The 16860-nt window shown below is 49.1% G+C and overlaps 1 protein-coding gene across 1 annotated transcript; it reads right to left on the bottom strand.

The window, feature by feature from the left end:
- Window positions 1-104: 104 nt before the first annotated feature.
- On the bottom strand, window positions 105-15076 carry LOC107107741 (uncharacterized protein K02A2.6-like; the record flags this gene model as incomplete). The annotated part of the gene is made up of 3 exons (XM_015408058.1): window positions 105-242; window positions 13085-13741; window positions 13892-15076. Coding segments are annotated over 3 exons (1980 nt in total), but the record flags the coding sequence as incomplete, so codon positions are not given.
- Between the last annotated feature and the right edge of the window lie 1784 nt (window positions 15077-16860).

Below are 16860 nucleotides of genomic sequence, written 5' to 3'. Positions count from 1 at the left end.
GAGCTCCAGAATTGCGGAACACGCCGGAGCTGCGGGAAGCGCCGCGAGGGTTTTTCCCTGAAGACCCGGTCTTCGCAAAGAACTTTGGAAGGGGGCCAGAGTGGCTACCGGGCCGCATCATTCGCCCCCTCGGAGCAGTGATGTATGAGTTGTCTACCGAGTGCGGCCAGGTACTGCGGAGGCACATAGATCAGCTCCGTCGGTGCATGCTTCCGGAACACGGCAACATGCAGGACCGGGAACTACAGCCCGCCGGGGAAAGAGACGAACAGGCACCCGCAGCTCCAGAGACTACCCCAGAAGCGTCTCCCAACTCTACGCCGGCCTCGCCAGCAATCACGGAAGAAGCCCCGGCCACCGATGCAGCAGGGCCAGAAGGGCCTCCACAGGCGGGGTTCCCCAACGCAGCAGGCGGGCCAACCGAAGGTCCGACCCCGCCCCCCCCCCGACGGTCCACAAGAGAGCGATGGTCCCCGTCGTATCTAAAGGACTATGTGACCTAGGGTAGGTCCGTACTATGGGGGGAGAGATGTTGTGTATGCTGGCCGCCACCGGGGGCCAGCGTTCTTCCTGAGCTTGAGTTCTAAGGGACAATAGGGACTAGGCTCCTAGTCCCGCCACTGGGGAACCAATGGGAACCATGGCGGGAGATTCAAACCCACCAATGGTGACCAGGGGTGTGTCCCCAGGTGTGTATATAGTTGGCCTGCCGGCCGTTTGTCGGATGTTCTGTTTGTACCAATAAAGCGTGCTATGCACCACGTCGTAGTCTGTCATTCATCCATGCGGCAACCCACTACATTATAAGATCACATTATTGTCCCCTCCTCTGTTTTTTCCTCACAACAAACCTGTGAGGTAGGTTAGGCTGAGAGTGTGTGACTGGTCCAAAGTCACCCAGCAAGCTTCCATGGCAGAGCAGAGATTTGAACCTGAGTCTTCCAGATCCTAGTCTGATACTATAACCTCTACAACATGCTACCTATGGTCCCTGACACACGGCGGTAAAAAGCACGGCCAAAGTGTGGCTTTTTACCGCCGCACCAAAAGAGACACACGGCGGCGGGATCACACAGATCCCCTGAGCTGCCGCGCACTTCCTCCCTGGCACAATCAGATGCCGGGGGAAAGCCACTGAAGGAAGAGCGCGGCAGCCAAACTGTGCATGTGTGCGCATGCGCAGTTCGGCCGGGAGCCTGGATTGCTCCAGACGACAGGCACGCCGGCAATCCCACGGCTGCGCTTGATGCGGCATTCCAGGTAAGTCCTCCTCTGTAGGAGGTTCTTTTTTGAAGCGGCTTTTCCGGCTTTAGGGACGGATCGGGGACGGGTGCACGCTGCTTCCCAGATGGTGTGGTGAGATCGCACCCGTTTGCTACACCCCCAGTCCGTCCCTCTCCCGGGCCAAAACCTTCCATGTGACCGGGACCTATGAATGGTTTTTCCCACCGATTTAGCTTTGTTCCTGAAACCTCACTTGACAAGCCCCATTTACCCCACTGGAGACTGAGACAATGGGGTCACTGGGCACCAGGATTCCTTGTCCTTTGCTCTGCTTCTGACTATCATTGGGAGACTGAGGAGAACCAGACCTGTTGGCTTATCAATCTCCCAGTGTGTTGGGGGGGGGGCTATCAAGTCACAGCTGACTTATGGCAACACCTGGTGGAGTTTTCAAGACAGGAGTCATTCAGAGGGGGGTTGCCATTGCTTGCTTCTGCATCATGAACCTGGTATTCCTTGGTGGTCTCCCATCAACATAAGGAAGGATTTCAAGTGGGTCATGCTTAGTTTCCTAGATCTCATGAGATCAGGCTAGCCTGGACTATCCACCTTAGGGCCATCTGCCAATAAAGTATCTTAGGCCCCGGTCACACAGAAGATTTTGGCCCGGGAGAGGGACGGATCGGGGGTGCAGCAAACGGGCGTGATCTCACTGCAACATCTGGAAAGCGGCGTGTACCCGTCCCCAATCCATCCCTAAATCCGGGAAAGCCGCTGCAAAAAAGAACCTCCTACAGAGGAGGACTTACCTGAAGCACCGCAACAAGCATGGCCATGGGATCGCCGCCGTGCCCGTCATCCAGAGCAATCCAGGCTCCCGGCTGAACTGCGCACATGCACACATGCGCAGTTCGGCAGCCTCGCTCTCCCTTCAGTTAGTTCCCCCCCCCCCCCGGCATCTGATCGTGCCGGGGAGGAACTGCGCAGCGGCTCAGGGGATCTATGTGATCCCACTGCTGCATGTTTCTTTTGGTGCGGCTTTAAAAAGCCGCATTTTGGCCATACTTTTCCCCCCCATGTGGCAGGGGCCTTAAATGATGAGCTGTGCAATCCTTAAACTCTTCTAAGACCACTGAAGTCAATATCTTATATGGGTGTGAGTCAGTTTATGATCATACTTTAGGAACTGCATCTATCTAGCTGATGTGTCATTCTTTTTTTCTTCTTTTTTGTTTTTGTGGATTCTTCCTGGGTCTCTTTTGACACGCATTAGTCCTGTATTTATTCCAAGCACCTGCCATCTTTTCCCTTTTCCAATCAAGAACAGTTTTTGTTTTTAGTTAGAATACGTGTCACTAAGACATTAGTTCTGTATTTATTCCAAGCACCTGCCATCTTTTCCCTTTTCCAATCAAGAACAGTTTTTGTTTTTAGTTAGAATACGTGTCACTAAGGCTCTAGTCACATACACTAAATAATCCACTTTCAATCCACTTTCAGTGCAGTTTCCAACTGTATTTTACTGTGTGAACTGGCAAGATCCAGTTGGAAAGTGCACTGAAAGTGGATTGAAAGTGGATTATTTAGTGTGTGTGACCGCAGCGTATGTTTTCTTTTTTTTTAGCTCAGTGCATGCCTAGAGACACCTCAGCCCAACTATTGTAATAAAGTAAGGCAGGGGTTGACCCCCTGGTGCTTAGAAACATCCTGTCTTTGACCATGTAAGTTCAATCAACTGTCATAACCATAAGTAGACCCATTCTCCTCCATGAGATATCTAATCTTTTTAAAAAGCCATCTCAGCTAGAGGGCATCACCTCTTGTGGTAATGAATTCTCCATGTTCAATATACTTTGCCTTGTTCGGGTGGGGGGGGGATTGGGAGTCATCTAATTCCCAAATGTATTGAAAGATCCAGTCATTAGCCAAAGCTGCTTCCACAGCTGGGTTTATTGGAGGCATTCTCTAATGACTGTCATCTAGTAGGTTATGCCTTTCAACTGGGGGATGCAGTGTACCCTGTGATTTCAAGTGGGTCATGTTGGCAATTCTGGCACTGCTCTTTTCGAATTCTTTGAAAAGAAAAAGAATGGTGGAAAGGGACAACATGAGGGGAAAGAGAGTGCAGAGAAAAGAGATATCAGTGGTACAGGTGAATCTCACATGGCTAGCAAATCTGTACTTGCCAAGCATGTCCAGATTTTTTAGTTATAGCCACAAGCATAGACAGTTTTAAAGAGAGATAAGACAGGTTCATGGAAAAGAGGTCCATCAGTGCCTACTAGCCATGGTGGCTAAAGGGAATCTCCACATTCAGAGACAGTAAACCTCTGAATACCAGTGCCAGGAGGGAACATCAGGGAACTAGCTGGCCACAGTGTGAGATGGGATGCTAGACTAGATGGACCACTGGTCTGATCCAGCAGGGCTATTCTAATGGTCTTACATTCCTATATTCTTATTTACAGCCTCCACTTGTGTTGGTGCAAAGGAAGTAGAATGGGTCTTTAATGAGAAAATGCAGCAAAGATGTCACTGCTGTTAGTGTCAGTTTCCCATGTGCTTAGACAACACTGGCATTCCATCTTCACAAACTTGACAGTCCTCCAGACCTTTCTTCCCTCAGTCATTCTACTTTTCCCCCCTTACTTCCCAGACAAAACTGGCTTCAAACTGGTTTATTGTTTATATTTTTATTTCATTTTTAAAACATTTATACTTCACCTTTCTGACCTCACAAGGGCCACCAAAGCAGCTAACCAATGAATAGAGTCATAGAACATAGATTCATAGAGTTGGAAGGGATCTCCAGGGTCATCTAGTCCAACCCCCCTCCACAATGCAGAAAATTCACAAATACCTCCCCACACACACACACGCACACACTGACTGCTGTTCCATGCCCAGACGATGACAAAAAACCTCCAGGATGTCCAGCCAAAGTGGCCTGGAGAAAAATTGCTTCATTACAATTGTTTTAATTTAAAACATACATAATAAAATCACATCTTTTAAAAAACCACTACAGCCAACAAAAATATCTTTGAAACAATCAAAACTAGAACTAAAATACATATACAAAAACATAAAAATGTTTAAAACAGTGGGCAGAAAGAAGGGAACGCCAAACGAAACAAAAATCTTCACACACTGTCGAAAGATGGCAACCGAAAGGGACAGATGAGTCTCCCTGGGGAGAGCGTTCCAGAGTTTGGGTGACATTTCAAACATGACATTAAATTCAGTAGAAATATTTCTTAGAGATTCTTGGCTGAGATAAAAAGGAGCGCTAGTTTGAAGACAACTGCCCTAGTCCTGAAAGCGACTTGCTAGGGTTCCCAACTGTGGGTCAGGAAATTCTTGGAGATTTGGGGGTAGAAGAAAAGGTACCTGAGTAAGATATGATACCATAGGGTCCACCCTCCAAAGCTGCCATTTTCTCCAGGGGAACTGATCTCAGTCATCCGTAGATCAGTTGAAATTCTGGGAGACCTCCAGACCCCACCTGGAAGCCAAGTCTGGTGAAGCCACACAGCCTCCCCAGCATATCTGGAGCATGTGGCTGCATCCTGCCCTCTTCCTCTTAGGCTCTTTAATAGCAGCTGAAGCTGGGAGTGGGCTTTGCCTGCTTCCTGCCCTCTCTTTGATGGCCTTTGATTGCCAGCTCTGGGATAGGAAATTCCCGGAGATCTGAGGGTGCAGCCTGAGAATGGCAGGGCCTGGGGAAGCAAGTGACAGTGGGCTATAATGCCATCAAGTCCACCCTCCAAAGCAGCCTTTTGCTCCAGGGAAATAGATCTCTGTATTCTGGTGATCAGTCATAATTCCAAGAGATCTCCAGAGGGTTGGACACCCTACATTTAACTTTTTTCATGTGGCAGGACAGCAATCTCGCCCTGACCTCTAAACCCAAGAAGACAAGATGAGCCACTAAAATATTTTTAATTTTTTGCATATTACACAAACACACACAAGTTCCTCATCTCCTCAGAGAGGAGTGACAAGTGGAGTGCCTCAAGGATCTGTCCTGGGACCTGTTTTGTTCAACATCTTTATCAACTATTTGAATGAAGGGATAGAGGGACTGCTTATTAAAATTGCAGAGGAGTAGCAAATATGGCAGAAGACAGAGTCAGGATACAGGATACAGGATGATCTTGACAGGCTGGAAAACTGGGCTAAAACAAATAAAATGAATTTCAATTATGCTATCAAATGCATAATTATAGGATGTGGGAGACTGGTCTTGGCAGTAGTATGCGCGAAAAGGATCTAGGGGTCTTAGTAGACCATCCACTGAACATGAGTCAGCAGTGTGATGCAGTTGCGATTTTGGACTGCATCAACAGAAGTATAGTGTCCGGATCATGCGAAGTGATGGTACCACTTTACTTTGCTCTGGTTAGACCTCTCCTAGAGTATTGTGTTCAGTTTTGGGCACCACAATTTAAGAAAGATATAGACAAGCTGGAACATGTCCAGAGGAGGACAACAAAGATGGTGGGGGGTATGGAGACCAAATCCTATGAGGAAAGGCTGAAGGAGCTGGGTATGTTTAGCCTGGAGAGGAGACGACTGAGAAGTGATATGATAACCATCTTCAAGTACTTGAAGGGCTCTCATATAGAGGATGGTACGGAGTTGTTTTCTGTTGCCACAGAAGGTCAGACCAGAACAGGTTGAAATTTAATCAGAAAAGTTTTTGGCTAAACATTAGGAAGTACTTCCTGACAGAGCGGTTCCCCGGTGGAACAGGCTTCCTGGGGAGATGGTGGGCTCTTCTTCTTTGGAGGTTTTCAAACAGTGGCTAGATGGCCATCTGACAGCAATGCAGATTCTGTGAATTTAGGCAGATCATGTGAGGGAGGGCAGGAAGGGTTGCCTCAGTGCTTGCCACTTTGGGGTCAGGAAGCTTGGCCAGGGATCCTGGAGGGTTTTTTATCATCATCTGGGCATGGAACAGCGGTCACTGGGGGTTTGGAGGGGGAGGTAGTTGTGAATTTCCTGCATTGTGCAGGGGGTTGGACTAGATGACCTTAGAGATCCCTTTCAACTCTTATGTTTCTATGATTCTAAGTTCAAACTTCTGGTCTCCCTAACTTGTACATAATGAAGTAGCCCAGTTAGGGGCCTCTCCATTTCAGTTTATTGGGGGAGGACCTTGCTTGCTGGGAATAGCTGGATTTCCCCATTTCCACCTGTTCAGACAGCCCCCGAGTTGTTTTTGGTTATGAATGATTCCTTGGACAGCAGCCAGACTCTGACCTTGTCTGAGTGACTCTGTAGATGTTTGGTGTTGTGGATAAGAGTGTGGACTCTTCCCTGGAACAACCGAGTTTGATTGCCCACTCCTCCACATGCAGCTGCTGGAGTGACCTTGGGTCAGTCACAGTTCTCAGAGTTGTTCTCTCAGAGCTCTCTCAGCCCCACCTACCTCACAGGGTGTCTGTTGTGGGGAGGGGAAGGGAAGGAGATTGTAAAGTGCTCTAAGACTGGGGTATAAATCCAGCCTCTTTTTCTCTCTCTTCTTTCAAGCCACTGCAGTTCCCTAAAATCCTTTGTTGCATATTGTGGGACCCTCTCTGGCTTGCTCTCTTTCCCTTTTTTCAGCCCTGAAAACTCTGCCAAAGCACGTCTCAAGTAGTTCCTATTTAATGCCTCATAGCTCAATCCCCCCCTTGCCTCTGAACTGCCCCCCCCCCGATTTTGAAACAAGCCTGCACCCAGCCCGGTTCCAGTTCTCCCTTCTCCAGCTCTCCTTGTACTCTCCAGACAGCCTCTGGCAAGAGCAGTTTTTAAAAACTGATTAGATCCATTTGAGGAGGCTTGCAAAGCCTGGCATTTGTAAGATGCCTGGATGAGAAGCTGTCTGGGAACAAACCACATGTCAGCTGCCCTGAAGAAGAGCTGGGTGTGAACGTAATCAGTCAATAAATCCATCTGCCGCCGTTAGCTGTGAGAACATGGAGCTGTCATGTTCAAAAGCCACATACCAGAGCTGACACTTTATTACTCTCAAAGAAATTCTAACTCAAATTTATTTACTTGCCAAAACTTGGATTTGAATTTTCCTAAGCTGAGGGTCTGGGGTTTTGTTTTAATGAAACCAAGGACCATCTTGTCCAGCACAGCTTTTCCAACAACTCAAGCAGACTATGAAAACAATGGCCATTCCCCGCTGTACGTACCCAATATATCTGGAAATTAAAGGTATAGTGTCTTTTTAAATAGAAGTTCTATTCCTAGCTATGATGGGTAATGCCCATTAAGAGATACATATTCCATGAACTGATCTAGCTGTCAGGATCCTGGTTAAATCAGTTCTCAACACCAGACACTTAGAAGAAAGCTAACTTTATTGAGACTTTGACAGATAACATATTGGACATGAGCTATTGTTAGCATGCAAAGGTTACAGATATAGGGTGTACAAGTAAAGGCACTAAAGATCAGGACCCAATCACCCCACGGTATTTGCACGTACCTCCCAGAGCATCACTCCCACCAAACTAACAGTTGCCTACCCCCCCCCCAGACATGTAGCCTCTACATAGCAACCAAAACAGAATAACAGACATTTGAGAAGTGAGGGCACTTGATTAACTTCTGCTTTCTAGTACTTTTCATTCTTTGGGGTTTATTGGAATTGTCCTTTCTTGGTTTCATTCCTGTCCCATAAATCAGTCTTCCAATGTTCCTGTTAATTCTTCTCTTCTCTCCAAACTTCTTGAACCGCTTTTTTTCAACTACCTTTCTCTGTTGATGCGTCCCCAGACTCAGTTCTCAGTCCCCTTGTCTGCACTTTGTATACTCTTCCACTTCGTAATCTGATTTCCTCTTTCCTCGTGTAATATCGTTCTTACAGGGACAATATCCTGCTCTTATCTTTCTAATCCTTCCTTGCTTTCTATTTCCAATAGCATTACAGCTATTTTTGCGTGGATGTTAGATTATCATCTCAAAGAATATGCAGAAGACAAAATGAATTGTGTTTCCCCTAACTCCTCTCTTTCTCTTCGCTTCTTAGTTGTCAACATCACTCTTGTGTCTTCTCGATGTTACACTGCAGTATCTTTGATCTTCCTCTTGATTTGCTCACATTACTATTCTTGCAAGAATCTCTAAGAATATTTCTAAAATGTGTCCTCTCTTATCTGCCAAATTTTCCTAAAAAACCTTTCTTCTGATTTTTGTTCCATGCGGTGGTGATCATTGCCATGTTTTGCTTATCAGCCTTCCTGTCTCCCAGCTTTAAACCTTGTCTCCATTCCTAACTCTTTGCCTTGCTTAATTTTCCCTTCTTTGTGCTTCAATTCTGAGCCGCTGAATAGCCCAAACTAGCCCAATCTCACCAGAGCTCAGGAGCTAAGCACGGTTGGCCAATCAAAGAAGACTAGGGTTGCTATGCAGAGGAAACAAATGGGAAACCACCTCTGCACATCTCTTTCATTGAAAGGCCTACAGCATTGCCTTAAACGAGCTGCAACTTCATGGCACACAATTATTATATCTCCATTAGCTTCCCTACTGTCCCATACAAAGTTCTGAAACTTCAGACTTTTAAATCTGTTTTTTGCATGTGCCTTCCTTCCATTCTCTGCTCCCTGTTTTCCACAGTCCCTCCTTTTCTCAAGCCATAATCTTCTCAGTCAACACCTTTCTGCTTTCTGTCTTGTGGCCCTTGATGCAAGGAATTCTCTTCCTTCACTATTCAGCACCCTTTCTTCTCCTCCATTAAAAAACTGCTAAAAGCACACCTTAGCATGCTTTTGTTACCCCTTAATGGTGTTCACTCATTATTGGATAGGTTTGACTGTTTCTTTTTTCTTCTTCTTTTTAGTCTCACCCAGCATGATGGGATAGGATGGTCCACACCTTCAACCCTGCTCTGCCCCCATTGCTCTGCCCATTGAGGCAGACTCAGCTTGGGTTCTGCAAACAAATATCCTCACTAACCCGTTAGTGTTCTTTGAGGGAGTGAACAAACATGTGGACAAGGGGGAACCAATAGATGTTGTTTACCTTGACTTCCTCATCAAAGGCTCCTAAATAAGTATTATGGGATAAAAGGATAAAAAAACTGAGCTAATTAATAAGAAACAGAAAGTGAGTATAAATGGGAAATTTTCTCAGTGGAGGGTGGTAAGCAGTGGGATGCCACAGGGATCAGTACTGGGTCCGATGCTTTTTAACTTGTTCATTAATGATTTGGAGTTGGGAGTAAGCAGTGAAGTGGCTAAATTTGCAGACTGGCAGAAACTGACCGAGAGTGAGATCTTGGAGTTGTAGTAGATAACTCAATGAAAATGTCAAGATAGCGTGTGACTGCAATAAAAAACTCCAACGCTATGCTGGGGATTATTAGGAAGGAAATTGAAAACAAATCAGCTAGTATCATAATGCCCCTGTATAAATCGATGGTGCAACCTCATTTGGAATACTGTGTGCAATTCTGGTCACCACACCAATCAGAAAGGATATTATAGCATTGGGGAAAGTGCAGAAATGGGCAACTAGAATGATAAAAGGGTTGGAGCACTTTCCTATGAAGAGAGGTTAAAGCGCTTGGGGCTCTTTAACTTCGGAGAAATGACGTCTGAGGGGTGACATGATTGAGGATTATAAGATTATGCATGGGATAGAGCAGGTAGAGAAAGAAGTACTTTTCTCCCTTTCTCACAATACAAGAACTCATGGGCATTCAATGAAATTGCTGAGCAGTTGGGTTAGAACAGATAAAAGGAAGTACTTCTTCACCCAAAGAGTGATTAACACATGGAATTCACTGCCACAGGAGGTGGTGAGGGCTACAAGCATGGACAGGATCAAAAGGGAATTGGCTAAACATATGGGGCAGAGGCCACTAAGTGGCTATTAGGTTTAGATAGGAACTCTCGGTCTGGGACAAGTGATGCTCTGTATTCTTGGTGCTTGCGGGGGGCAACAGTGGGAGGACTTCCAGTGTCCTGGCCCCACTGGTAGACTTCCTGATGGCACCTGGTATTTTTAGCCACTGTGTGACAGTGTTGGACTGGATGGGCCATTGGCTTCTCTTATGTTCTAATGTTCTAGCAAGGCAGAACTTTGGGGCCCAGGGCAGACAGTGTTCAGGGCCCCTACTGTCACTCCCCTGTCAGACTTCTGGACAAAGTTACTCTCAGCAACACTCTTTGGCAGTTATTTGTTTATTGAGAAATAATCATGTTCCAAGCCAAATCAGTACTGTGCCAGAACTGAGGTTCTGGTGGGAGAACCTCCCCTTCAGTCACATCCAATCACACTGCACAAGTGACCGGCCTAGATTTTGTACTTGCTACACCCCCACAGGTTTATATACAATTTGTTATCTACAGGGCTCTAGTCGGGGGGGAGCTCTCAGGTACGGAGCTCCAGAAGAGAACCTCTAGGGGGCGGGGCGGTCACGTGGTGAAGCCCCGCCCCCTTCTTTACCCCGCCCTCTGCTTCGATCCTCATTCCGTTTGGAATGAGGATGAAGCAGGAGGGTAAGTAGCCGGGCCTTCTGACACACTTCCGGTGATGTCAGGGGGTGTGGCCTTCTGTCACTTCCGGTGATGTCAGGGGGTGTGGCATATGCAAATAAGTTATGCTAATGAGTTATGCTAATGAGCTCCGGCAGCTCTTTTTCTACAACAAGACCCCTGGTTATCTATGATAGCGAAGCAGGCACAGTTTGGCTCCAAGGTCATCCCTGTACAAGGGAGGTATTTTAGGAAGAGTTATATTGGCCTACTTTTTTGGTTCACACACTCATCCACTCACCCCCCCCCTCAGAAATTTCCCTCCCACTACAGGCCCCAAATCATGGCAAACTAGAGACCAAGTTTGACACACACACCCCCAATCTGCTGATCCACCTGTGTGGCCCTCCACCACTGCCCAACTGTGCATCCTTCCCCTGCCAGCCATTTCACCTCTCATGCTCCCAGCTACATGCATCACCTGCATGCCCTTTCCCCAGTGGTGCTGGACAGCATGTGCAGCCAGGTCGCAGGTTAGCCACATGGGCAAGGGGCAGTAGTGGTGGGCCCTGGTGGAAGGTCTGGGCCTTGGCAGTTGCCCCACTTTGGAGTATGCTGCCTATCCTATATGAGGCCTCACACCAGTTCAGACTAGAGCAGCAACAGACCCTGCTTCCACCACCATCATTGTACGAGGTGAAGAAGGAAATAAGGGGTGGTACAGCACCAGGAAAGGCTAGAACAATGAATCAGTCATCTTTGCACCAAGAAACCAAACTTAGTGAACTCTTCCTGCTTCCTGGCTCCTTTTCTGCCCCGTGCAACCAGGGAAGCCATAACTTGTTGGGTGCAAAAAGTCACCCCATCATTCCCCCTCGGCCCTCTTGGCCCTAGCCTCAGCTGCATGGAAGCTAGGAGGGACTGCTTCAAGCATGGCACCATATAAGGTTGCTTACCTCCAGGTGGGGCCTGGAGATCGCCTAGAATTACAAATCATCTCCAGACCACAGACATCAGTTCCTCTGGAGAAAATGGCTGCTCTGGAGGGTGCACCGTTATTATACCCCACTGAGGTCCCTCCCCTCTCCAAACCCCACATTTCATAGCCTCCATCCCCAAATCTCCAGGGATTTCCCAACTCAGATTTGGAAGCCCATTATGCCTTGCTGCAATTTTTCTCCTCTTTTTCTAGTATATAAAAATGTTCCCTGCATCTTTCTGGGCACCATCACTGACAACTCTTGGCCACCTTTCAGAAGTTCTCAAAGATAATTGTTAGATCGCGCTAACAAAGGACTCGTACAGTGATTCAGCAAGTGATTCAGCTTTATTGGAAGTAACGAGCAAGCACTAACTCAGTAAGAAACCAGAACAGGAAACAGTGGGAGCTTATGCTCCTTTTAAACATAACCGGGCTAATGTAGCCACGCCTATTTACAAATAACAACCAATGAGATTGCTAGGATAAAGACCAATGGGAGTCTTTCCCTCCTAGGGAATGGTATTGTTCTGATTGGTCGCTGTTACGAAGCGACCAATAGGAAGTTCGCTCAGAGGAGCCCTGGTCTGGCTCGAAGCTTAACATAGGAGTCCTATGAGGTGATTCATGTAATCATTTCAATACATTACAATTCCTCCCCCCTAAGTTAAGCCATCATCCCAATTGTTTTATTATTTACAAACATGCAATCAACCTTTGTACATCAGTTATTCCAACAGTATTTACACTCATAGTCCTTCAGATAAGTCGGCATTTGCCGCGAACGCTGGGACCTGCGGAGCGGTGCAGGCACCACGGGCAGACAAGGTTGTGGGTCAGAGTGGGGTTCACTACAGCCTGGATCAGGCACAGACTCGACTGGGATTTCAGCCCCGCACACAGGGTTCTGCCCTGACTCGGGGACAGTACCGGGCCTTTCGGTACTCACCGCCTGCTCTGGGGGTGTCCACTCGACATCAGGGGATTCAGCCGTCGGAGAGTCAGCGCTGTCCCTAGCCCAACGTCTCCTTAACTGATCTATGTGGCGCCGCCATATTCGACCGTCAGCTAACTGCACCACATACATTCGAGTACCCACAGAGTCGGATATAACCCCAGGAAGCCATAAGTGCCCGTTTGCATAATTTCGTGCGAAAACCTTGTCCCCTTTTTCAAACATGCGCACCTTCGGTTGCGCCGTGGTACGCTCGGATTGCTCTTCAGTGAGGTCTGGGTGCATTCGGTTCAAACGGGTCGTGAGTCTCCGCCCCATTAACAATTCGGCCGGACTACGGCCTGTAGCACTACAGGGGGTGGTGTGCTGCAGCAAAAGAAAGGAGCCCAGCCTCTGGCTCCAGTCCCCTTCGTCCATTTTACCCAGGGCCTCTTTGGCCGTCCTGACCATCCGTTCGGCTTGGCCATTAGATGCCGGATGGAAAGGGGCCGAAGTCATTTGGCGTATGCCATTACTCGTGAGGAAGAGCCTAAATTCCTCAGACACAAATTGAGGCCCGTTGTCACTGACGATGACGTCAGGCAACCCGTGGGTGGCAAAAAGTCGGCGGAGCGCATGGATCACAGCAAGTGATGTGGTCGATTTCATATGCACGACCTCCAGCCATTTGGACATAGCGTCCACCACAATTAGGAACATTTGCCCTTGGAGAGGGCCAGCAAAATCTATATGCAATCTGGCCCAGGGTTTACCAGATGACTCCCAGCCTTGGGGTGTAGCTTGTGGGGGATCGGGTCTGACTTGCTGGCATTTGGGACACCCTCGTACCCATTCTTCGATCTCTTTGTCCAGCCCCGGCCACCAGACATACCCTCTGGCCAACGCTTTGGTGTGTACCATACCGGGGTGACCCTCGTGCAGCGACTCTAACACTCTCGTCCTGAGTTTGTCAGGAACCACCACCCTGTTCCCCCATAATACACAGCCCTTAGAAATGGATAGTTCATTTTGACGGCTTTTGTAAGGGCCGAACTCCGGTTCAACGCTTCCAACCGGCCACCCCCTCCAAACCCAGTTTAATACTCGGGACAGCACGCTATCCTTGGCCGTGTGTGCTGCAATGTCCCTGGATGATACCGGGGGTCGAGGAAGCTCCTCAATTGCCAAGACCTCACAGGCGGGGGCAGGGTCTGCGCCAATGTCCGGCACCGGGCACCGGCTGAGGGCATCCGCATGCCCAATCGCTTTCCCAGGCCGGTGCTCTAAGTCAAAATCATAAGCCTGCAAAAATATCGCCCATCTAAGCATGCGTGGGGACATGATGTTTGGCAATTGCTTATCGGGCGCAAAAATCCCCAGTAGCGGCTTGTGGTCAGTGACCAGCAAAAATCGTCTGCCAAAAATAAAATCATGGAACTTTTTGACAGCCGCTACCAACGCCAGACCCTCCTTGTCTATCTGGGCATAGTTCCGCTCTGCCGCAGATAGTGATCTAGAATAAAAAGCGATAGGCGCTTCGCTCCCATCAGGCATCAGATGGCTTAAAACTGCGCCTACTCCAAAAGGTGAAGCGTCAGCAGCTAACACCAGGAGCTTGTGTTCATCATAATGCGTGAGTACGGCATTAGATGTCAGCAGCTCCTTGACTCCCACAAAAGCCTTTTCCTCGGCCTGCCCCCACTTCCATTTTGCCTCCTTGTGCAAAAGCGCGTGCAAAGGGGCCGCCACTGATGCCTTATGCGGTAAAAACGCATGATAAAAATTCAGGAGTCCTAAAAAGGATTGGAGCTCCTTCTTACTCACCGGCCTGGGGGCGTTTTGGATTGCAGATACCTTCTCATCCGTGGGGTGGACTCCCTCTGCGTCAATGCGAAACCCCAGGAAGTCCACACTTTCCACCCCGAGCGTGCATTTTGAGCGCTTAACTCTGAGACCGGCATTTTGAAAACGCCTGAGGACCTCTTTAACCCGGTCCAGTAGTTCCTGTTCAGACCCGCCCGCAATCAGCACGTCGTCAAAATAGGGCACTGTGCCAGGTACCCCCCTTAGTAGACGTTCCATGAGGCCCTGAAAAATCCCAGGTGCTACGTTGACCCCGAATTGCAGCCTGTTCACTTTAAAAGCCCCTTGGTGGGTTACAATTGTTTGGGCCTCGGCAGCCTCCGGGGTGACAGGCAACTGCTGGTATGCCTGGGCCAGGTCAAATTTGGCGAAAATCTTGCCACCCCCCAGGGAAGCCAAAATGTGGCTTATTACCGGGACCGGGTACGAATGTTGCTGCAGCGCCTTGTTAATCGTACATTTGTAATCGGCGCATAGTCGTATGGACCCATCTGATTTGACAGGGGTTACGATCGGGGTCTCCCATTTGCTGTATGGTACTGGCTCTAAAACCCCTTGCTCAACTAGTTTGTCAATCTCTTTTTCCACCTTATGTTTGAGAGACACAGGTACTTTCCGATACTTCAACCTAATAGGTTTGACTGACGGATCTAAGTCAAACGCAACCGGGGGGCCCTTGTACCTCCCCAACCCTTCGGCAAATACATCAGGGAACAGGTCGTACAGCATGCCCCATTTATTTTCAGACATCCTGTTAATCCCAGAAATACCAATGCCCAATGGCTCAAACCAATCTAACCCTAGCAGGTTAACCCGGTCTCCCTCTGCAATCAGGAATGACAGTTTAACACATTTCCCCTTATACTCAACAGTAACAGAGTCCCGTCCGGCCAAGGGAATTCGGTTGCCCTGGAAGTCGGACACTCTGGTTCCCGCAGGCTGGAGCCGCCGCCGGCTTCGGTTCGGGAACAACTGGCGCCAGGACGCGGCAGAAATCACCGTCACGGACGATCCTGAGTCCACCTCCATTGTACAGGGTCGGCCGTCGAGGAGTGGAGTCACGGTGATCTTGCCCTGGCTGCTGGTGCGATTTACGGCCGATGCGCTCGACAAGGTCGCCGTCAACTGGCAGCTTGCTTCCGATGCTGAGGAACGGGTCTTGCCTTGGGTGCTGACTGGAGTGCCCCTCTGCGCTGACCGGTTGTTAGTTGAGGGATCCTTCTTTGCTGATCTGCAGACTCTGGCCAGATGACCACGCCGCCCACACGCTCTGCAGTCGACATCACGAGCCCAACAGGAGTCGCGCTGGTGTTTCCCGCCACAACCGGAGCAAGGCTTGACGTTGGTAGTCTTCGCTGGGGTCCGCTTGCCTCGAACCGCGTTGACGTCATCATCCGCGTCTTCGCCCTCGCTGTCTCGTTGAGCGTGTATACTGGGCTCTGCCACCCGCTGGCGGACCTCCTTCGTGGACTTCTCCGCTGCTTCCGCGGCCACGGCCTCTTCGTAGGCCACTGCCCAGGTCAGGGTGGTGCGGGCGAACAGCCTCTGTTGCAGCCTTTCATCTTTGAGACCGCAGACGAGACGGTCTCTGAGGGCTTCCTCCACGTTGTGGAAATTACATGGCCGTGCGGCTTTGCGAAGGGCCGCCACGAAATCTGCGATGGTCTCGCCTCCGGCCTGGTTCCGCTTGTAAAAAGCGTGCCGGCAGGCGATCTCCGACGGTTGTGGAGAATAGTGAGCCTTAAGCTTCTCCGTGATGTCAGCGTAGGTGACAGTCTTTATATCAGTTGGGGCCACCAACGACCTGGCTATGTCGAAGGTCCCCTTCCCGCAGGAACTCAGGAGGCATGCTCGTTTCTTCGCCTCATCGGTGATGTCGTGGGTCTCCAGATGGAACTCGAACCTGGACAGGTAGGAGTCCCAGTCTTCTGAGGAGGGTTCGAAGCACTCGAACTTCTGGCTTCCAGCCATCGGGGGAGACTTGGGCACCGGAGCTGGTGGCGCCTCCGCCGGATCGGCTGCTGTGCTCTGCCCGCTTTCTTCCGAGTCCGAAGTGTGGATGTCCGCAGGGCTGCCTACCTGCTCTAACATCCCACCTTCGTCGCCAATTGTTAGATCGCGCTAACAAAGGACTCGTACAGTGATTCAGCAAGTGATTCAGCTTTATTGGAAGTAACGAGCAAGCACTAACTCAGTAAGAAACCAGAACAGGAAACAGTGGGAGCTTATGCTCCTTTTAAACATAACCGGGCTAATGTAGCCACGCCTATTTACAAATAACAACCAATGAGATTGCTAGGATAAAGACCAATGGGAGTCTTTCCCTCCTAGGGAATGGTATTGTTCTGATTGGTCGCTGTTACGAAGCGACCAATAGGAAG

This window comes from Gekko japonicus, unplaced genomic scaffold, assembly GCF_001447785.1.
Source record: "Gekko japonicus isolate JY-2015 unplaced genomic scaffold, Gekko_japonicus_V1.1 scaffold36, whole genome shotgun sequence".
Taxonomy (NCBI): Eukaryota; Metazoa; Chordata; class Lepidosauria; order Squamata; family Gekkonidae; genus Gekko; species Gekko japonicus.
This window is presented reverse-complemented; position numbering and strand designations above follow the sequence as displayed.